This window comes from Phasianus colchicus, chromosome 1 (genome assembly GCF_987193195.1).
Source record: "Phasianus colchicus chromosome 1, bPhaCol1.hap1.1, whole genome shotgun sequence".
NCBI lineage: Eukaryota > Metazoa > Chordata > Aves > Galliformes > Phasianidae > Phasianus > Phasianus colchicus.
This window is the reverse complement of record NC_143436.1, coordinates 119,711,591-119,734,835: the sequence shown is the minus strand read 5'-3', so window position 1 is coordinate 119,734,835 and position 23,245 is coordinate 119,711,591. Positions and strand designations below refer to the sequence as shown.

The following is a 23,245-nucleotide window of genomic DNA, read 5'->3' as shown; positions in this document are numbered from 1 at the left end:
GCATGCTGAGAAACTAAATTGATGATCTGCTGCCTTTTCTGCTGCGCACTGCTAATGAAGTAGTCACAGTGCAATTTTACATGCCTGTTTTATTCTGCAGTGAACATGGATCAATTGATCCCAACTCCTCCTTTTCAATCTACAGTCTCTGTAATAGTGTCATGCACCCAGTGGCGTCAGCACAGCTGTTTATGCCTCATAGAATAAACTGAACAAGGGAAGAGATACACATCCAGAAGAGAAACAAATAATTTTGTTTGTTTACAAGTAAATAAACTTCTGTATTAGGAAGTTTTCATTTCAAGAAGCGAGCAAGCATAAAACACATACGGCTGCATGGAACGTGAGAAGTTCTAACACCAGGAAAAAATAATAATTCTAATGATAAAGAGACTGATTTAAGTCATTTAATAATGGAAAGTTTTCCAGTTGGAAGATAAACCATAGTTAATACAAAACATTTTGAAATGGATTATGGTTAGCTGAAAATCAATGCAGCTCTTACACACTAGTTAAAGTTCCACTACAACAAAAGAAACATTCATATTCAATTTGGTTCCCTTACCACATACACAGCCTGAATGGTTGTTCTAAGTTAAACAAATGAAAACAATGCTAACAGTGAAGAAATAAATCCCTTACAAATTTATCATTTGTTAGAATGATTATTGAAGGATAGAAAAAAAGAACAAACCCAAACACCAAGTCTATGCATTTCAGTGTCTGAAAACTACATACGACTAACACTGCGCTCTGCTGCTATGACTTAAGTTTTCAACTTACACATTTCAGCTAAAGTAAAAAGATTTCTTCTGGATGTATCAAACATTGTACCTCAACTGTAGGTGTACTTTGCTGTGCTTATTTCCAGTTCTCCAATGAAGAGTGATTAAAAAAGGCAGGAAATACTTTTTACTTAAAAAAAAAAAAAAAGCTAAATCTAGAAGTTTACCAGATGAAAGCAACTACATCTCTGCAATTGAAAATCGGTGATGAAAGACTCAAATGAAGAAAAAAAATAATATAAAGAACAGATAAAAAAACTTAAAATTTATGTTCCAGCTTATTTCCTATAGTCCTCTATTAACCTGGCACATAAGCTTAGTGCTACAGGCATCTACTTTAGTCTTACAGAATTTTTTTTAGTCTTACAGAATTTTTTTTCACATGCCTATAAAACTTTTCCAAATAATAACTAGGGGAGCGTTTCCAATTTCAGATTAAAACATACAAATGATAAGATAGCAAGACATGATATGCTTAAAGCTTTTCTTCTTTAAGAAAAACATATGAGGTTAGAGGAACAAAAACAGTGTACCTAGGATATCACTCTCTCCACAGAAGTTTTCAAACTCTTACATCTAGTGCCCTGACCAAGTCAACAAAGCTAAACCCACTCCAATCAAGTTCCAGGCTCAGAGTCCCCCATTGGATTCTTTGTTATTCAAGTTGAACTAAGAACCATGAACTGATCAAAGCACAACTGTGCACTTCAAAGTTATGGCAAAATAAACAAGGTATTGTGAAGCTGTTAGTAGCAAATCCACAGTTAAGACTGAACAGAGCTTTTTTTTAAATACAGTAACATCAGTTTGATCACCATTTAATCATTTCCCACTTCACTGTTCAGATGACAAATAGAATTTCAAGTTTCACAACAGAAATATCCAAGCTTCTTAAATTTTAGAGTCTTTTTCCTGCCACCTGCATAATTTTCACTCTCAGTGGATAAGTCAACAGACTTATCTGTATTTAGAGCATCTGAATTCTGGAAGCATTAAAAACAAATTCCTTTCAAGATCAGCGTATCATCATGGTGACAAAGGAATAAAATGCTATATTTGAACTCTCCTTAAGTCAATGACCTTTCAGTTCTCAAGCCATAATGTTCTTGAGAACATCATTTTTTTCATCCTGATATATCAGCATCATACTTATCAAAGCCTAAAATAAAAAATATTTCAGATACACTGAAGTATGGGCACTTTGTGGATTTGAAAATAAGAATTTGATGTAGAACTGGGTAATCTGCCAGTACAGAAAAGAGCATGTAGATAGCAAGGCATATAAGATGAACAGGGACTGTCAGTAATAACTTCAGTTTTCTTCCCTCCTCCCCACCCCAAGAAATGCACTGTGAATTTAAGTTAGAATGACATTCAAGTGCCTGAAACAACAAAGGCATCAACAGAGAAGGCATTCAATGTGCAGAACCCTTACCTCATTTACAACGTGCACAGTATCTTTCTTAAAACTCTACTCAGCAAAACCTAATTAATGATCCTTATCTCAAAATGTTATTCATGTGATTTCTCTATAGAATCTCCTTTTGGTTTTTTTTTTTTCTTTTAAATCCTGTTTTCACTTGTTCTTAAGATATTTCAGGCTTCCTTGTAACCAAACATGCAAACTGTATGTTAATTTATAATTACCTGAGTTTCAGGATTCAGAAAGGAGATTATGTACCTCAAACTGAAGACTCCATCAGATTTTCAAAATCAAAACAAAGTCACTGAATGAAATGGAGCCACTGAGAGGCTTAAGTTGAAAAGGACCTTAAAGTGCATCCAGTTCCAACCCCTAACAAGGACAGGGCTGCCACCCATTTGATTGGGCTGCCCAGGGCCTCCAGTCAGCCTGGCCCCAAACACCTCCAGGGATGGGGCACCCACAAAATGCATGCCCCTCATTCAACCTATACCACATGTTCTTTGATGAAACTATTATTTTTTTAAGCGCCAAGCATGCTGACAGGACTTCTAAGAAAACAGATTAATTCAAATGTAGGAAGCAGTAATTCCAAGTAAAAGACACTTCTTTAAAGAAAGGTATAGTCACTGACCTTTGCAATAGCAACTGCTTGTTGAGGATAATACATGGAAGCACCAATACTCATGAAACCTGCAGGATACACCAACTTCTTTATTTTTGATCCTGTTTCGCAAAGAAAAAAATACATTGTCAGAATATATGTTAGCAGACAACTGAATGGCCCCACTCAACTTTTACTTATAAATAACATAATTCTGTTATATAGAGTTTAGCATATCTTCTGTTTAGTCTGAATGATTTTTAAAAAAAAAGTATTACTGGAACACTGACATCTTTCTGTAGTGAAAATTACCTTACTAATACCAGGGAAATCTGGGAACTAACTAACGAAGCACAAACCACAGTTAAGAGATTCTTAAGAGAATTTTATGAACTGATAATTCTTTTCTAAACAAAGAAGAAAAGCTCAGGCAATGAAAGTTTAGGTCAGCATTCTCACAATATATCGCACAGAACAAGAAAAACTCCATATGAAGTTTGTAAGTTACCTTGGTTCACAAGTACTTATGTGTCCATAGCTGCTCTTATGACTAAGTTGTCTTGTTTCATTACAGCAGTTCACAAAAAAATTGAAATATTTTTTAAAACAAAAACTAACAATTAAGCTATATGCCCACAGCTCAATCACCAGGCAAATTCTGAACATTTTAATCAGGGCACAATGCAGTTTAACAAGGAACGTAGATGGGAGCAGGTACGGGAACAAAGCAAGTAGTAAAGCAGAAAAAAAAAAAAGGGAAATGAGGTCACAAAAGAGACATACTGGAGTCAGGATTCAGTAATTCTGTTTCTCATTGAATAGCCTTTTCTATGTGCAAAGTCATATATATGTCTAGTAACAGTTGGTGTTTTTAGTTATAACAATATAGAAAGGCTTGGGTTGGAAGGGACCTCAAGCTCCAACTAGATAAAAATGCACTCAGATATTTGTGCTACATGGGATTTTAGTTTTTGTTAAACTTAGGACCTTATTTTTCAGATTCAGTCTCAATACTTTTTTTTCCCCCCCACGATCTTGATGTTTTTCATAATTCTGCTACAAACAACTGGAAACTGATATCATTCATAATTGTGTAACTCAAGAAGCAGGAGTTTGAAGAGAAATGTCAAATGGATTAAGACAGAGATCTTGATTGTCATGAAAATGCCCACACCAGAAAAGAAAGCATTATTAAATCTTCTAAGGAGTACAAATATGAATGTATATATTCATAGAATTATTTCCAAATAGCCATGCGTATGCTTTATTTCTTCAACACACATGGAGTCTGCTGAGGTGTACTTTTATCTAAAGGGAGCCCTCTCTAGTGTTTCAGTTCTGCAACTTCGTAGTTCCAGTACCAAAAAGTATTCACCTTGTTTTACTTCTTTCCACTACAATACAATATTCCATGACAAATACAAAATATTTGTTCATAATTAACATTTCTTAACATTTGTAACATTTACATTTATTTCTGTGAAAGTAAAAACGTATTCCTTTCTTCAGCTAGTGCGATGAAACTAACTCTGTAGTTCTCTACAGTAACTTATGTATGCGATCAGGAACTAAAAAAGATTTTTTGGCTAAGAAAAAAAATAAATTCCTTTCCTACTTTTGTTATACTAAGCTAGAATTGAAGTGGATCAAAGGCCAGAGTCCAGTAACAGATACAATATTCATAAACATTAATTAATGGTTATATACACCTTTTACAAGAAGGTTCTGTATAATTTGAAGAGTACTGTAGAAACATGCTTGTACAATTAAATCAGATCTCATGTGTCACACTTAAAAATTAGTAATAAGAAAGAATCCCACAAATAAATGTTTTCTCCCAAATTTTACCATAAGCAGTTCAAAAGGTTCCCACTAACCTCTGGCAAGAAACAATCCAAGAATTCCAGCAAAACCTATCACACCGAGCCTTGGATAAAATCCAGCAGGGGGGTTTTGCAGAAATTCACAGCCCTCTGAAAAGAAGTCAGAGCACAGTGCATTAATGTAATGTGAAAGTGTTTCTGTGATAAGAAATCATCAATATACGCTGGCGATTGTTACAAAACAGAGTTATCAAAACACATTTAACTATCATGCACATTTTAGATCTGCTGGCATAAAATTCAAAGCCTTTGAGATCTTCTCTAGTGACACATGAATGAAACTGAATATTGTATTGTATTTACCAGTTTTCATAGACGATTTTGCCTTTGCTACCAGGCCGTCTGCTTTGCTTTGCTCTTTTGCATGTTGATTATAACCTTTTCAAATTAATGTTTAAAATCCTTTACAAAATAGATTATTGCATTTACATGACGACAAGTATTAGTTTCAGTGAAACACTGTACAAAAAACAAATCACAGATCAAAGGAAGAACACGGCAAAAACAAAGCTCACTCCAAGATGGGAATCTGATGGAAGATGAAAAACCTGCCATTAAAGAGATCAAGACACTGAGACTGTTGAATTCAGGAAGGGAAAAGAGGTGCAGTATCTGAAAGGAGTCCTAGATAGCATCCACGCCCAGTCTCAATGAGACCACATATGATGCTTCCAAAACATTCAAAAATGAACAATAAATTACTTTGAATTAGTTCAAAATTCTTAGGAGATTCAAGGAAATAAACCAGTACAAGATAAATTTCAGTTACTGGGCTGAGTCAAGCAAATATTAATATATTATGCTTGGTTTAGGTTGGGAATACTTTGTCAGTTTTTTCTTCCTTATGTGCCACTCTTAATGCTATTGGTTATGATAGATGCAGGTCTCAGACGCTAGCTGTTTAGAAAAGGAAATTTAAATTGATCTACTGTGCACAGAAAAGTAGTCTCAAGTGGATTAAGAAAACCATACACAATGATTCTTAGTGAAATTCCCTTCTGATGATAGGTACAGTACAGTCCTACATTTTAAATTGCTAGTTAAGAAAACTAAACTGATTTACCTCTACCATGCTCAACAGCTTTTTCTAATTTGGGCATAGCTTTGGCATAAAGATCCTAAAAAAAAAAGAAAAGAAAAGAAAACAATGGTAAATAGATACCAATTAGATGAAACACTAACTAACTATAGATTTTCACTGAAAAAAAAAAAGAACAAAAAACTGTTGGGTCCCTAATGGAGCCTCCTGGTTAAACTAACTATAATGCCTTTGTAGTTTTGGACCTGTAAAACCTACCTGTAGATCTTTTTATTCAATAAAAAATAGAGGAAAAAAAAAAACATGCATTGTTTTTATAATAACACATAAAGCCAGCAAAGAAACCAAGGAAAAATGGAACAATTTCACAGTTTCAATTTTACCCATCTTAAGAAAGCTACTTATTTTTATTCCCACTTCTCCATTCACTTATTGTGGGGTTAAGCTAGCATACATATTTTTTCCTCCAAGTGGTCTTTGGATGGAGATTACACACAGTATCTCAAAACATAGGAGTCTTCTTCAATATTTCACTGATTTCCTGATCACATATCCAAATTATTTGGAGAGAGAATTTCAGGTTTCTCAGTGTATGCAGTCATTGCAAAAGCACTTGAGTAAATGCAAGGGAGGCAAGTACAGTACTGCAACAAACTCTTTCCTAGTGCTTTACAGGGGGAGACATAGCTTGTTTTGCAAGGTGATACATTACTCTTTTCAAGAAACTATATCAAACAAAAATGAATTTTTGAGGTGACTTGGAGAAAAGAGATGTTGGTACACTGTCCTAAGTAGATTGAAGGGTACCTTATCAAAGCAAGGTTTTTCTTGGACTGAAAATATACAAGACATAACAGACATGCAGATATAGATATATATACATATACACACACGCAGAGTTCACATCATGTTTTATCAAATAAAAAAAAACTGAGTAAGAATAGCCTTGCTAATTGCTATTAAGTGAAATATTAATATTAACAAGTTAGACAGTATAAGACTATTCATTAATTAGGGAACAGGTTCATTAACATGTATGCCCAAAGCTAAAGAAGAGAATGGTCTTGCAACACTGCTTGAGCTCTATCTGTGGAACAGCATTTGTTTGAGATACTGCACATGGATATCATCTTTAGAAGAACTTCCATTTCCTCACTGCCAACAGTGACCTAACAAAAACTTGTGGAAAAAAAAAAAAGAGGTGTTAGCATGTGACACACAACAAACTTAAATGGGTGTTGTTATTAAAAGCCAGTGAAGAAAACAACAAACACACAATGTTCTAAGGACCACATAGGCTAAGCAACTCTGATCTATCACAGCTCACACAAAACCGGCTCATTTCTGTATCTGTGTTTTGAATTGTTTCCCATAGGGTTAAGCAAGTAATTTTAGAAAAGTAAAATTATGAATATAATCAATTTCCTCGATAATGTGGGTTGTGTTTTTAAAGGCAGTTGTGAGATAACTAAAAGATGATTTTCTTTAGCATATCTGGGGTAAAAACCCAAATTAACTCTGACTATGGTTAAGCAAGCAAGATGATCCCAGGCCCATACAGGCTACATGTTCTCTTCATAGAATGAGTCAGTAAACCACTGCCAGGAAATGGTTTGTTGTATGTAAACAGAACAGCATGTTTTATGTACATGACCACCATCCAGTCAAAAAAAAAAAAAAAAAAGGCAAATGAGAAGACATCAGGCCAGCAAGACACAAAGCAGTGTTCAGAGCTTACGAGCAATCACTCTAATCAGCCAACTCAATTTATCTCAAATTTCACCTCAGAATTACCACAGGTAACCCAAGAGGGAATTAGAGGCCAGAACTCTAACTAAATTAGAGAACTCTAAACAGAGAGTCACCCATCATCTTCAAAACTGGAGGTAGCACTTCTACTTGATGATGGCACTTTAGAAACGCATCACTAGTCTGAGAAACTCTGAATATTTCTGCAAAATGTTTTGGTACATTAACAGTCAGTACCACAACAGAGAACGTCTAGGTAGGAAGGACACCCTGATCTGAACATTTTGGCTGTTTATGCAGAACATGAGAAACAGTTTGCAGCTTAACAAGAGGATTCACAGTTGTGAGTTTGCAAAGCAGAGAAACACGTACAGCTGCCAAGAGGCAACCAGATGACAAGGATGCCCTTGCTTCAGAAGTAACCTTCAACACTCCCTGGGCCATCATACAGCTCAGTACTCTAATATCAATAACTTAAACCTTCATTACAAAGATCTTTGCTATCAGCTTTGCTCCAATGACTACTCTTGTATTGCATGAATGTTTATTATAAACATGATGCCTAACCAAAATATAAAAGCTAGTTTCAGGGTAAGGCCCAGAGGCCAGGTTTGATGCTGAGTAGCAGCTAAGGGATTTTTGCTCTTCTGGAGAGCCAAGTTCCTGCTCTCAATATTCCAGTTCAGTAAATACTGATTTTTAAAACTTTTTTTTTTTCTTTCTGTTTTTACAAAGTTGTAATGTGTCATAGTTGCAATGAGGGCAATTCAGTACAGCTGCCTGCAAAACACACTGCTTGAGAATGCAAAATACCAATTTATCATTCTGCTGTCCTCGTGAATCACAGGACAGTACCAAATCCAGATATATCACAACTTGTGATGTTATATAACAAGCTTTCAAACTTCTATATAAGAGAATGGGCAGCTAATTAATTGTACTAAACAAAATGTTCAGGTTTTATTAGCAAGTCTAAAGGCCTGCTATAAAAGAGCAAACATGATTTTACATTATTAATGTACTTGACCAGATTTTTAGTTAAAAAGATTAGTTTCCAGTATCTAGTTTTATCACTGAGGTGAGAGCACCTCAAAAACCTTTGTAATGCTCTCTGCACAGAAAGTTCCCTTTACAGATAATGCTACCCTAAAATAAGTAAATAAATCATTTTACAAACATTAGAAAGTAAACTTTAAAAAAAAAAACAACTCCAAAACAGCAAGTTTTCCTGTTGTAAGTAAATAAAACTTAGGAGAAGATTTGTTTGTGGAGACATCAGCACTTTCAACAATAACAATTGATTCTCGGTTTATGAAGTTGATCATCAGCCTCTCAAGTAACTCTGTTCCCTTATAACTATTCCATGAAAGTTAACGCAGAATATTACAGACAGTAATTCTAAGCTTTAGCCAGTCAATTTTTTGGAGCAGAACGTATGAAAAAGTAGGGGATTAATTAACAGAAAGAAAAAATAGGTTGTGTGATAAGGAATAAACACAGGCTAGCTTGTGGAAAATACTAAGATATGCAGCATTTTGAAAAAAATAGTTGCATAGATGTTATTTTCTTCCTAAAAATGCTTTGTTGCTATCTATTAATTCCGTGCCTAAAACCAGAACCCAACCTCCACCCTTACCACCAAAGCACTACCAGATGCAACACAGGACCATGATACCTGACACCAGGCTGTGTATGGCTCCATAGCATGCCGTAACTGTGAAACCCCCTCCTCCAATTGGGTTTGTGGATTCTCCACATATTTAGTCTCACGAGCTGGAGAGGAGTAGAGTGACAGCTGTGAATATTAGCAAAGAAGAGGTTAAAAACAAAGGTGTAACTGTAAATAAGTTCTTACAGTACAAACAGTCTAACCAGAGAACATCTAACATGGTGGTTACTATATGAACAATGTGCAATAAAAATTCAGGTACAGCTTTGAGACAACCATTATGAACACAGTTTAATTATACATGTGATGAAGATGACTTCTAATTGCTATGCAATTCATCCATAGTTGCTATATGATTCCAGTCACAAGTTATAGATTAATATTAAACTAGTCAATAAGAATACAAAACGTAATAGTGAAAAATGATTCTGGTCTTAATCAGCGCCTCTGGTTCCCAGTTAATACACTCTGAAATCACAGTTGATAATTTTCTATATTTGCACAAGCCATCATTAAAGAGTTTTAGTTGTTTCTAACATGGGTAACATCCAATACAAATTTGGCTATTACTGAGCAGGAAAATGGTGCTACATCCCAACGCTGCAGTCATTAATCACATCAGCAACTGTCAGAATTAATAGCACCACACGTCTGAGCAAATAGAAATCTGAAGAGTAGTGAGCATCCTCACATGGTAGATTCAGAAACACAGTGTTGAGAGTTTTGCATCACAACGTATTTATTACAGTCACCTTAACACATTCAAGACTGTAGCACTCCATTGAAAGACCAAAGTCTATTCTCCCAGCAGTAAAGTTCAGATCAAAACAAAAACTGTTCCTGTTCCTAGTGGTTTATACACTGCACAAATGTTTACAGTGAGATATTTTTATTTTATACCACATTTGCTTTGGTAGTTTATTCTCAGCTAACATTAAGCAGCATAGCTAGCATCATTTCAAGTTGGAAAACAATGCCATCTCTTTCATAACTAACCTTAGTAGGATACAATCTGACAATTCGTGCAATTGGATTTCCCATAATATTTTAAAAGACAAACATCTTAAGTTTCATTTCCTCGGGAAATGCGGTCATCTCTTGCTATCATACTCAAAACCATTCTAACTTTGACCCCAACAGAAACCCCAATGGACGTGCCTGACAGCAGAACAGAAGTCTCAGAGAGAATGAAATTCCCATACATTTTATGAAACTGGACAGCTGCCTAGTTTGAAATGAACATAGGCTGTGAATGCCCAGGACAGCAGCCAGAAACCCAGTGCTGCACATTCTGCTCTGCTGCTGGTTGGCAAGCCAGTGACTCAGCACATACGTAATGTCAGCTTGCTGCCTCATCACTGAGTCACACCAGTGTGGCACGGGGCACGCAGAGGCCCAGGCTATGATCACCAACATGAAGTCAGGAGGCCGCTTCAGCTGCTCCTCTCAGACTGCCCATGGGAGCTGCTGATGCAGATGCACACAGATGATCCACGCACACACATATATGTTATGCTTTGTTTTACTGCTCATGGAACACTTAAGCTTGGGTTGAAGTACTTAATATTTTAAGGTAGCCATAAAGCTATATTTGGTTATGAACTACAAAAATACACCTTTTTGATGTTGGAGGCTGTTCCAAGCCTATGCAACGATGCCAGTGAATAGTTACACAACTGCTCAACAGTGTGTTCTAGATCTCTCCTTACGAAACAGCCAAAACATCTGTAACACTTTAGAGAAGAAATAAAGCAGCAGGTAGTTATTATCATTACTTTTCATGTTAGTTGTTAGTTACGCCTGAATGCTGCGAGGCAGGGAAAACGGGTATAATTCCAGGCATAGACAGTCTAGCCTGTAGGCTACGATGACCAGGACTAAACTTCACCAAGAAAAAATTTCACCTGAAAAAAAGAGAATAAACTACTGTGTTTTTAAAAACAAAATCTTTTGATTTTCCTGTTTTATTGGAAAACACAAATGAAATTTTATTACAGTTTTCCAACACTGTTTATTCATACTTGTACATATGGTGTTACTTAGATTAAAAACAGTCCTGTGGATTTTAAACATGACCACAGTAAGACTACAAATGGGAAAAGGTAATTTCTGAATGAAGAAGAGAAGGCTTCAACACAAAAAAGACTTGCACACAGACAAGTCTATGCTGTCAAGCAGAGAGCATCAGATGCAGCCCTGGGTAAAAGAAGCACAGTCACATCAATGCCTCTAATGCTGAAAACTGAGAAGCAAGTTTAAAGGTAGGAATACAAAACGTAAAGAGAAGTACCTAAATAAGTTTTACACATCAAATATAACATCTTTCAGAATGCTGCAGGTTTTCTGTATAGATAGAATGCTAGCTGCTCTAACCATACTTACCTCATCAATTTTCAGCAACTCTTTTTTGGATGTTTCCTTCTCTGAAGCAGCAGCATAAACCTGGATAGAAAGCAAGCTCAGGCTTACTGGGGTGGCCCCCAGCCGAATTACCTAGAAACATTAGGAGAAGACAAACATATCTGTAAGTTCAAACAGAATGCAAACATGTTTGAATACATCCCACCCATGTAGACCATATACATGGCCCAGTAGATGATAAACAACAAATTAACATGGAAGTCAGGAGAGAGGGGGAAGTCAGCAGTGCAGTATCTAATGCTGTCAGGCACCCATGTGATAACATCTCGAATATTAGGATGGTATTTAGAAAAGCCTAGCACTAAAGGAACTATAAAAGCTTCCATCTCACAAAAGATCTTCTGTTTTCTCCCACATTTGTCAACCTTGTCAGTATAAATCCTAAGAATATGAGCGTCTCCAGGAATGGGGCACCACAGCTACTCTGGTGAAGCACTGGCACAGGTTGCCCACAGAAGTGGTGAATGTCCCATATCCCTGGAGACACTTAAGGTCAGGCTGGATTGGGCTCTGAACACTCTGATCTAGCTTCTGGTGTCCCTGTTCATTGCAGGGGACTAGATGACCTTTAAGGTCCCTTCCAACTCAAACGATTCTCTGATTCCCAGAGAAAATTTTCCCCAACATTTAACTAAATCTTCCCTCTTTTAGCTTGAAACCACACCCCCTTATCTTATCACTATCTACCCACCTAAAAAGTTGATTTCCCTCCTCCTTATAAGCTCCCCTTAAATACTGGAAGGCCACAGTGAGGTCGCCCTTGGGCCTTCTCTCCAGCTCTCTCAGCCTGCCTTTGTAGGAGAGATGTGACTGAGTTTGAATACCTCAGATTCAAGCCACACAACACAACCACCTCAATGAAGGTGAACATAATTCTTCCTACATTCTTGACCTGAATTGCATTTCTTTACAGAAGAGAACACCTTAACAACAACAACAAAATAGAAGATAAAAATATTGGCCATGTAATGAAACAAGAATGTGCATTTTCCAACAGACACATCTCCTTATTAACAGCAATGCTTTACTCAATAAATGCAGTTCAACAGGAAACCTTTCAGTGTCTCATGCTCTCATTTCTGCTCTGATAAGCCTGTGCTTTGGTTGTGCAGCAGTTACAGCTAGGCCTTGCTCTGCCCACAGCATCCATTCCCAGCAGTCTTGCTTTGGTGGCGGACGCCTCTACAGTGAGGCAACCATCCTAACCCATTTGGCCAGGTCAGTCCTGCACAGGTGGTCATCAAGTTGAACCTATGAGCATATTTGTGCTGACAAGCACCAGAGGGCCATGCAGCCAGAGAAGGGAGGATAAAGAAGGAGAAGGCAGCACAAGAACCAGGTCATAGGATCGCTTCTCAGAAGAAAAACACGAGGGATCTGATGGATCAAAAGGTATTGAAAAACTTACTTAAAAGTGAAGTTTTTCTCTACTTGTATTTACAGACACATTATTACAGCATTATAATGGAACACCACAAAGACTGGGTCAGCTCTGTTCAGAGCCAAGGAAAGACGGGAGCAATCTGCAGTACGGATGCTTAGAGACTTTTTACATCCTCCCATTAGCCAAGATGCACAAACACCACTAACCATTCATAATTGCAGAACATATTTTCTCATTCTTGCCTTTTTTCACTGCAAAGCTGTTCTCTCACTGAAAAGGCAAAGATTTGAAATGCATTTTCATTCAGAGAAATACGCTTTCAGTAAAATATTACTTCCTGGGATTTTTCAAATGCTTAAGAATAAAACGCATGGCTAGAAAAGATATCAAGATACCCATCCACTTTTACCAAAGTGATTTCAAACTAAAAAACAACTTCAAGGAAAGGCACAGAGACAAGTATCTAAAGTTTAATTCCCAAATATGGGAAAAGTTTGTTATATGAAATAAACACATGCACATTTTTCAAGTAATGTTTCCCCAAGTGTTTACTGTATTAAAATAACAACAAAACCCAGCAACATCACGAAATAATACCAGAATTAATAGCATAATTTGTTTCATCACGATAAACAAATCCAGTCTGCTGCATTACACAGTAAGCAAGGTTCTCCTGCTCCAAACACTACTTATGTTCTAATCGTCACCAGCAGAAGTAACAAGTCCAAAATGCTTCAACATTACCTCAGTTTTCCATATAAGTATGCAAGCCGTGGAGCATAAGGATGGAACAATCCTGATTTCCTCAAAGAGATCTCACTGACCACACAACTACTCACTTAATCATAAGACAGAAGTGCAGGAAGTCTTTGACGGTTTCATATTTACATATTAACCATTAGAAGTCTGAGAGCAAGCTCTCCTTAATGTCTAAGCTACACAGGAATGGCCCTCTATATTGACTATTTCCCAGGATAAATATAAGCAGTAATCTAGTACCATATATACATACAAGCACAATAAATCTCATATTTACCAGTGTGAGAGATGAGCAGTTCTGCCTCCTGCTCCCAAAGCCTACATTTGAACTTCAAGTCTTAGCTCCGTATTAACCATGTATTGTCAAACCAACTGGTTTGGTATCACATTTTGGTAGAGCTGTGCCTTCAGTTGGCCTGTCTTACAGCTGTTTAGTTGATACCAAAAAAGTACATTAGGCTCTGTCTGGGTGCTGTGCAGTGCTCTGTATTTACTTTAAAGAAAAAAAAAAGTTTCCGACTGAAGAAATAAACTTTATCTGAAGACACCAGAACACTCCTAAGCAAATTATATCTAAAAATCTGAGTGGAAAAGGAAATCACATTTCAAAAAAATATAAGATATCTCAAGGCGAAAGCGATCATAGAATGGCCTGAGTTGGAAGGGACCTCAAGGATCATGAATTTCAAAGCTCCCCTGCTACATGCAGGGCCACCAACCTCCCCATTTAATACCAGACCAGGCTGCCCATGGCCCCATCCAATCTGGCCTTGAACACCCCCAGGGACAGGGCATCCACAGCCTCTCTGGGCAGCCTCCTGGCTCCACCCTGCCCCCCCCCCCCCCCCCCCGAGTTCTTAACCACAAACCCCAATAGGAGGAATAAATTGCATATTAGTTCGCAAAACAAGTGACAGAAGATGAGTAAAAAATTAAAGAGAAGTCATACCATATTTTTCCTCACATCTATGGTTTTGTGTTTTACTTGTTATCATCGTTATCAACTTATCAAAGGTGAGGAAGAACATAACAGAAAGATTCCTTCACTGTACCTTTTAGGAAGGCTGATATTTGCCCTAGCATATGATGTTACTACATAGAATCAGAGTCTCAGAATCATTAGGACTGGATAAGACAAAAGCATCTAGTCCAACCTGCCCGCAGCATGCCCACTAACTACATCCCTTACTGCCACATCGACATGGTTCTCAGTCACCACCACCACCACAGACAATGACTCCACCGCTGCCCCGGGCAGCCTTTCCCAAGGCAGCAGAGCAGAAGCACAACAGTCATAAGCAACGCGTGCACACACGTTATCAGCCCGCATCGCCGAGCTCCGCGCCCGCCCGAGCTCCAAGGGCGCCTCCTGCCGGCCTCACCGCGCTGCGCCGCCCGCCTTGAGGATCCCCGCGCCTCCCGCCCACCCTCCCGCCCGCAGCCACGCCGTCTCCTCGCCGCTGCGAGGTTCGGTTGGGGCTGGGGAGGCCGTAGGGAGGGCTGGCGGGAAATGCGGGGCCGGGCCGAGGAGAGACGCTGAGGAGTGGAGACGGGCAGCCGGGGGGCTCGGTGGCGGAGCAGGCGGACGCGCGCTAGGCAGTGACGGCCACCAACGGCTCCCTCACCTTGAGCATGGTGCCACCCGGCTACCGCTTCCCCCGCCAGCCGCGTCGCAGTTATGACGTAAACAGAGCGTCGTCGCGTTGTGATGACGTTGTCAGCGCGCCGCTACAACCACCGATGAGCGGCCGCTCGGGGCCTACGTTACGGCGCTGTCCGAAGGCGCATGCGCAGATCCGCTGCCGCCATGTCATGGGCAGGGCAGCGGGTAGCGCCTGCGCAGTGGGTGGAGAGGGGCTGGGAGTAGGAAGGCGGGAGTGGCTGAGAAATGGTGTCTTGGGTGGTTGTTGTCACTGCTCGCCTCAAAGACAATCATCCAGACTGTTCAGACCGTTACGCCTACACTGTTTGGTTTGTTATTCAGCTGTACCTGGAATAATAAATACTAAACTCCCTTCAATTAAGATAAACTAAAACAATGCTGCACTCTGATTTAAATAATGGGAAATCTCTTCCCACGTTATCAGTTAATTAGCTGTGTTCTTTGCTCCTTCAGATTTGCTGGTCAGGAGCTTCCACCTTCCACTGCTTTAAAGAGTTTTCACACCCCTCAAAGCCAAGGCAGCAATAATGGGCAAAGAATAATGAGTCAATCAAATGAGGTGATTTAGTTCATATTCATGTGTCATCACTTTCTGATCAATTACTAGGATCTCAGTACTTGTTATTTTTAACACTTTGGTAGATACTTATTCTGTTTAATCATGCTCACATAGTAACACAATTCAAATGCAAACAAGTTTCATGCCTTCACAGAATACAGTTAATTCTTAGCTAGTAATGGAAAAACCTCTTTAATACAGAAAGATGTTTTAGAGCGTTTGTCTGTATTCCTTGTTGGGAGTAACTGTTATGTATAGAAAATGCAGGTGCTGTGCCATACATTTACCATTGCAGTTCTGTTGTGAAGGCATGCTGCCACGACTTGGTGTGAAGGGGGACTGGCTGCTTAACTTCTAAGATCCGACAGGAACCTTTGCTGCCCAGGAATGGAGTGAACGTGAGCACCACCAGGGGGTGTTATGAGCACCTGTGTTCTGCTTTGAAATGAGCTCTTGGATCTATCCAGTCCTTTTTCCTGGGACTGGGAGAGAAACCAACGCGAGATGGGGGTTGGCTTCTTATCCCAGGTAACTACTGATAGAATTAGAGGCAACGGGCTTAAGTTGTGCCAAGAGAGTTGCAGCTTGGATATTAGGAAACAGTTAGAAAGAGTGGTGAAGCACTGGATTAGGCTGCCCAAGAAGTGGTGGAGTCCCTGGAGGTGTACAAGAAACATGTTAATGGGCACTGTGGGGATGTGTTGAGAGTTGGACTAGGTGATCTTAGTAGAAGTCTTTTCCAACCGTATTGATTCTATGATTCTACACTTCTAATTTAGACACACTAATAAGAAATTGGAGAAAATAATATGGATCTTCTATGCATTATTTTTTTCAAGTCCAAAAATTACAATAATTTAAAATATTTAGTATTGCTTTTAGAACATGAAGACAATTAGTCCTGCAGAAAATATCAAAAAGAATTAATACCTAAAAGACAAAGCACCCAAAGAACACAATAGTAAATGGTTAATCAGGAAGCAGATTGTGGAAAGACAGATGAGCCACATACCTCACAGTTGTAGATTTTCTTTGTGATTACAGTTTTTTTTTGTTCCCTCCTAGAGAAAGTTCCTATATTTGTTTATTGCAATCTATTTATAGACTTAATGGAACCAGGTGAAGCAAGAATAAATATTTTCCTGATGAATGGGGATGTTTAAAGCTCATATAATACAACTGGACAACGCTTCTCAATGTGCTGATTGTAAAAATAGCACAGTCCTTATTCGCTGATAGATTCAACTATTGTTAGGAGCCATTGTCAGAGGTGAAGTAAGAAGACTGCAGGTTGTGCCCGCCTTTTCTTTTTAAAGCTTTATCATATTTTTCTTTTGTATTTTACAGGCAGGGGGTAATGCTTGCAAGTTAATGAGATATTGGAAGTATTTCAAACAAGTGGTACAAGTTTCAGTACCAAAACTAATAACAGGTATTGATTACAGATAACAGGTATTGCTACAGTGAAAAATGACATGCGTGTAAGAAATGTTTTTAGATCTATTATTACAGGTTTGGTTATAAACATTCCCTCTTGAACAAGACTTGTATCTACAATGTTAGTTGATGTTCAGTTGCATCTAAATGACCTCTGATTAAAGAATACTAATGGGCCTCTTTCACCATTGAATTGTACTTGTGCAGTCAGCTACACATGAGGGAAATAAGCCATCAGAGTATGGCAAACATTTCTGGAAAAGTGGTTTCCAGTATTCTTTGATAGTTTTGTGAGCGTGCAGAGTGACTGGGCAGTTTGTAAAGCAGGCGCATTTTTTTTTGATATATTTTATTCATCAATGGTATCTATGTTACAAATATGTATTTTTGTGATTGACTTATATGCAGTGACTACACAGCAATTATTGATACATTAATACATAAAGAACAAAGAGTTGTTTTACAAAAACTTCTGATACACATGATTTTATCAGCTCTAGTATTGAATGCACTTTTTGTTTCAAGTGGAAGTTTATCTATTAAGTGACTGATATGACAGATTGAAAAGAATGGGAAAACCTTTATAGATAAGACCAATAAAAATGCATTCATTTTCATGTATGTATACTGTTCTTTGCATTCTATCAGTAATCTGGATGAAACCCCTGTATATTTTGGTGGCAGGAATAACTGCCAGAGAAGGGTGTCTGCAAAATTTCTCTAGGACAGTGATAACGTGTGACATAATGGATTGTGCACAGCCCAAACCACTGTCAGACAGACTTCAAAAGAAACTGAAGTTTCTGCAGCTGAGGCTACAGAATAAAAGTCTTTGACCCAATGAGCTCACAGCTGTTTCTAATGTTAGGTAAGAACCTGTACCAAGCTAGAGTTTAATTTCACATGCAGTACCTTTCCCTGTCCTTGGTAAATAGCTTTTCTAAATACTTGTGAAATAAATATTTCGTTTAGAAAGCTACAACTCAGAGAATATTGAAGATGTTGTAACAGCTCATAAACTGTGCCAATCCAGGCCGAAATATAATTTAAGAAACTTATCTTTTGCCTTCCAGTCTGATCCTTCTTAATGCTGTATTAGATTGTTATTTACAGCTGATTTTTTTCCAGTAAGACAGAAACAATCCTTTACTAGCAGCACAACAGGTATTTATTTGGCACATATTAAGAGGTTTGGTAGAAAAAAATTGATTTGTTGCACATTCTTGTTAAAATCTGAGCTTGTAACATCTACTTATTAAATATCAGTGCAATTAACTAGTGACACTGATCACTGGAAAACATTACCAACCCAAAAAGCTAGCTTATTTTGGTGCTCTCCTATGATGATAAATCTTGTATATTTTTTAAAACATATTTTTTCCATGCACCTTCACTAAAATGAAATTTCTAATGCCATGACTTGTCACTACTGTTTTGCCAGCCTGTTTAAAACTAACTTCTAAAATCTTTGTAGAACGCTCTGCTTTTCTGCCTCCTACCACAGTTTTATATGTTTTAACTTTAACTGTTTGGCAGATCTCTTTTCCTTTCAAGTTACTTTGAAAGTATGTTGTTAAATACACAACTATAAAGGCTCCAACAAACTGAACTGAAAGTGGCTGTATATTTTGGTAGGCTTTCTAAATATTCTGCACAAAACACAGTCAGATGGGACACATCAAGTATACAGCTTTGCCAGACAGGTCTCCAAAACACGCAGTCGTTCATGTGACTTTTAGTAAAATTGTTACAGACAGCCAATTCAGCTTTTTCATAGGGGTGTGCAATGATGGACCTTTCTGAAGAGAGTATAGTTTGGATACTCATAAGCATCCTATTTAATTCTGTATTACTCATTCGCCAGTTTGAAAAAACAAACAAACAAAAAACAAAAAGTGTTTATCATTTTTGTGTTTAATAGTTTTTTTTTTCTTTAATCTGGAGTTAAGCTTACCTTGAGCTTTTGCTTTTCATTCTTAAATGTGAGTATTTTTTAAAGCATTCTGAATGTAATGCTTCTCAGAGTTGCTACTTGGAATCTACAAGGTTTGTAGCAATACATTGAATAACTAAACGGAAAACTAAGGACAGATGCCATTGCAGATTTCTTCATGCTTTCCCACTGACCTACCTTTAACTGCATCAAAGGCACTTCTGCATTTTAGCACATGCTGTCATCAACTTTGTCACGTTCTAAGAGCTTCCAAAACATACTTGGTGCTGTCTAAATCCTGAGAGGTGACAGGTAAAACAGATAAACGTATCCTGCAAAAGAAGTGTAATATGATTGAGTTGAGTTTCACTGTTGACAGCACCACAGTTAAACACTGCAGTGTTCCTTCCATAATCCAGATCTTTGACTTCTTACTGCAGCTCGAGTTCCACATTTTTAATTACACCATCCCAGCACTGATGAACAATTCTTCTGCTAACAAGCTGCTGATATTACCAGCAGAAATGTCAGCTAAAAGGTGCACAGTTGTAGTACTACTAGTAGCAGTGAGGACATAAACTGATAGACTTTTTTTATGCTTCTCAGCACTCGTCACAACAAAATCCAGATCTTCAAAATTTAAATGCATCTCAAATTTCTATTGAGCTGGTTACATTTAGGATGTTAACTGCAGCTAGAATGTAAAATGTCTTACAGCGGTTACCAGTATCTAAGATTTTAACTACATCAAATCTTTTCATCTTAATAAAAAAGTTATTTTCACAGTACTGCTGAATTTCTTAGCAGGAAAATGTATTTATCTATCTTTCTATTTATTGGCAAATGAGGTATTAACTTCAGTATCTATCTATATAAACACAAAACGTAGCACTTTATTTACCCAAATACCAATTGTATTTTAATGTTTCTAACAGTATCCACACACATTTCTAACAGTGAGAATCCATGGGACTTACCCATTCGCACATACAAAGGAAACTGCTGGAGAAGGTAACCACTACATGCTGTGCTGCATCTTGCATGGTACAGGTTAGCTGCAAATATGAAAATATGGCTTCTCACACCTGTTTAACAAGTTTAGCAGAACAGATAGATTAATTGTAACTACAAAAAATAAAACAAAATCCAACTGTACTGCAAAGCTTTACATAAAACTGGAATGTACGTAATTATCGCACTTGCTTAGGAGCAGAACTTCTCTGAAGTACAGTTGGTTATTTGGGTGTCACAAAACTTGTATGGAGATTCCTCTGGCTGGAGGATTTAGTTTATTTAACTTATGCAGAGTTAAGCCTTACTCCTCTTGGTTTCAGAAAACAGTACTTAGTCAAAATCCAGTTCTCTCAGAGATCAGCTAAAATTTTCTGATATTCTTAGTAATAATTGGATCAGCTCTTAGCATTAAGAACATGAATATTCATTAAAATATAAGATGTAGTTCAGTTAATTACAATAATCTGTTTTTTTCCTGACTGCACAATTCTTTTCAGTGCTTTGGATAATCCAGGAGAAACAGCAAAGGGAAACTATTACTTGACAGTAAGACTTTCAGGATGCAATAATGTACTGAAAATCAAGGGGCAATGTTTTGCACTGTAAAATGTCTTAATTTTTAATACTTTAGGTTTGTCTTATTAAAAATTGCCACTGGAAGTTACAGTAATTTCTTGGTATTAAGTTGCCACCCTTGTGAGATAAGAAATCCAAGGAGAACAACCTGTAAGGGCCAGAGCCAGAAGAGCTGTTATAAGGCAAATCTCACAGAACATCCACAGCTTGTCAAGAACACGCCAATGATTAGGACTCCAATTTGGGAATAAATCAGCCAGCAGGGCTTTCTGAGAGGTGCAAGAAGTTAGCAATCCCTTGCTTTCCAGGAGTGAGAATGAAGGTCATTGCTACACCAGTATGGAGGGAAGTGCTTAAGCCATCCATTGTATTGACACCAGTGTCACCACCACAAACAAAAATGCATTTTGATGACTTCAGCAATCTGAGAAGGTAAATTCTGAGAGGGAATATTCTGACCATCCTGGAATTCCTCCCTTCAGATTTAACCACGCAGAAGCACATGGGTGAAATATTTGGTTTCAGCTTGCATCATACAATTCTTTTGACAAAGAAGGGATGGTAAACTTAGAAAGTCTCAAATAGGTAGGAACACACCCATCACATACACATTTGACTTTAGGAGATAAAAGACTGTCACACAGAATAAAGGATTATATGATCAGTTTAACTCAAACTTATGAGATGAGCTACACGACAAAAAGGAGTAAATGAAGCAATACTTAGACTGTGCCTGAGGATATGCAGAAAGTGGGTGTGGGAAAGAAAGCTGGCAATTTACGTCAAAGATGTCTCTATCTCATAAAATTAAATAGTGCAGTAAAAAGGTTAACAATTGAAGCCGTCTATCTCATTAGAAAAATAGTATTTTTTATTCAGAGGTATTTATTAAACATTTATCCTTACAAGAACTGTTACCATGGGTGACATCAGCCTGAGACACAATGCTGACATTCTTTCATGTGGATGGAAGACTGAAGAGTCACTGGGTACTTAAACAAAGACCAGGATGAGGTTTATTTTTACAAAGCACCTGTCAGTGCAACTAAAGGGACAAATATAGAAGTGAAAAGCACTCATGAAATCAAGAAATTATTCACGTTCTCCTTACTCTCTCTTGAACAAGCAAAAACTTTTCCTGTGCGAAGAAAATAACTGGCCAAGAAGGTACTCTGGTGAAAAGATGACACAATAAATAAGAGTTGATGGGTTAACAGCTGGGGGCAGGGAGGGGATACATCAACAAGTATGTTATGAACCCAGAAACAAATACAGAATCAGAATCACAAAATGGTCCAGGTTGGAAGGAACCTCAAGAATCATGAATCTCCAACCCCTCTCATCACAGGCAGGGCCACCAACCTCCCCATTGAATACTAGACCAGGCTGCCCAGGGCCCCATCCAACCTGGCCTTGAACACCTCCAGGGACAGGGCATCCACAACCTCTCTGGGCAGCCTGTTCAGAATCTGTGCAAACAAAAGCAAGCAACGGTTTTCAAAATTATTAAGTTGACAGAATTAAAAAACAAACAAACAAAAACAATTTGCAACAAAGGGGGAACATCTGTCAAAATTAAGAATTTCACGTCAACAAGGACGTATAACTAACAAAAAAAAAAAAAATTGAAAATTACCTTTCCCAAACTAGTTATATGTCACACAATCAGCTGAATGCAAGAATGAAATATTGCCAAGAAATAAGCAACGTAATCCAAAACAGTGAATAATTTGATAAGAGTAACTTTGAGCCAGTTAATCTCTTTAGAGAAACAATGGATGCGTTATTTGATCAACCAAGTAGGTGCTAACAAAGAAAAGTTGGCCAGTATCATGGCAAAAAGGTATTGTCAAAAACATGACCTGGCTCACAAATGAAGGACGCTAAAAAGACAAACAAAATAAAATAAATAAATTTACAGCATGGAATGATTGCCATCTTCTTCTCTTCCGCTGTATCAGTCCACAACATTTGGTCTCCTTTTCAATGAAAAACAGGGAATATTGCAAATAAGAGAGGCTCTTTCTCTTGTGATGCATTTCACTTCTGCACCATTCTCTCATTAAACAGCGCTAAGTGTAGCATCAAATTCAGTTAGCAAAGAAGGAGGGGAAAAACGATTTCATGCAAATAGAGTCTTAAATCATCCTATGCACTAAAACAAAATTAAAACACTTTTAGAACTCAAGATTAAAGAGAGGAAAAAAAAAAAAAAAAGAGAGAGATCTTCAGAGTTACTTTCATGGCAGATTTTTAAACCAGGGTCTTTGACAGATAGAGCTGCTGAAGAGCAGACAGTGGCAGAAAAAGGAAAATTGTGGCAGGGGACTGACAGGGAAGATTCTTC

General features: G+C 37.8%; 1 protein-coding gene across 3 annotated transcripts in view; it reads right to left on the bottom strand.

Annotated features, from left to right (window-relative positions):
* Positions 1-15,499, bottom strand: part of APOO (apolipoprotein O) — a 31,164-nt gene extending 15,665 nt beyond the window's left edge. The window contains exons 1-7 of one of the 3 annotated variants that reach the window (XM_031599307.2): positions 15,342-15,372; positions 13,164-13,227; positions 11,535-11,645; positions 9,159-9,278; positions 5,759-5,813; positions 4,690-4,785; positions 2,843-2,934 (exon numbers count right to left, since the gene is read on the bottom strand). In XM_031599307.2, coding sequence (XP_031455167.1) covers positions 2,843-2,934; positions 4,690-4,785; positions 5,759-5,813; positions 9,159-9,278; positions 11,535-11,645; positions 13,164-13,166 — 477 coding nt within the window. In that variant the 5' untranslated portion in view covers positions 13,167-13,227; positions 15,342-15,372. Of the gene's footprint in view, positions 1-2,842; positions 2,935-4,689; positions 4,786-5,758; positions 5,814-9,158; positions 9,279-11,534; positions 11,646-13,163; positions 13,228-13,701; positions 13,720-15,341 lie in introns of those variants that run through there. The other 2 variants (XM_031599306.2, XM_031599305.2) reach the window with 2 other exon arrangements.
* Positions 15,500-23,245: the final 7,746 nt, after the last annotated feature.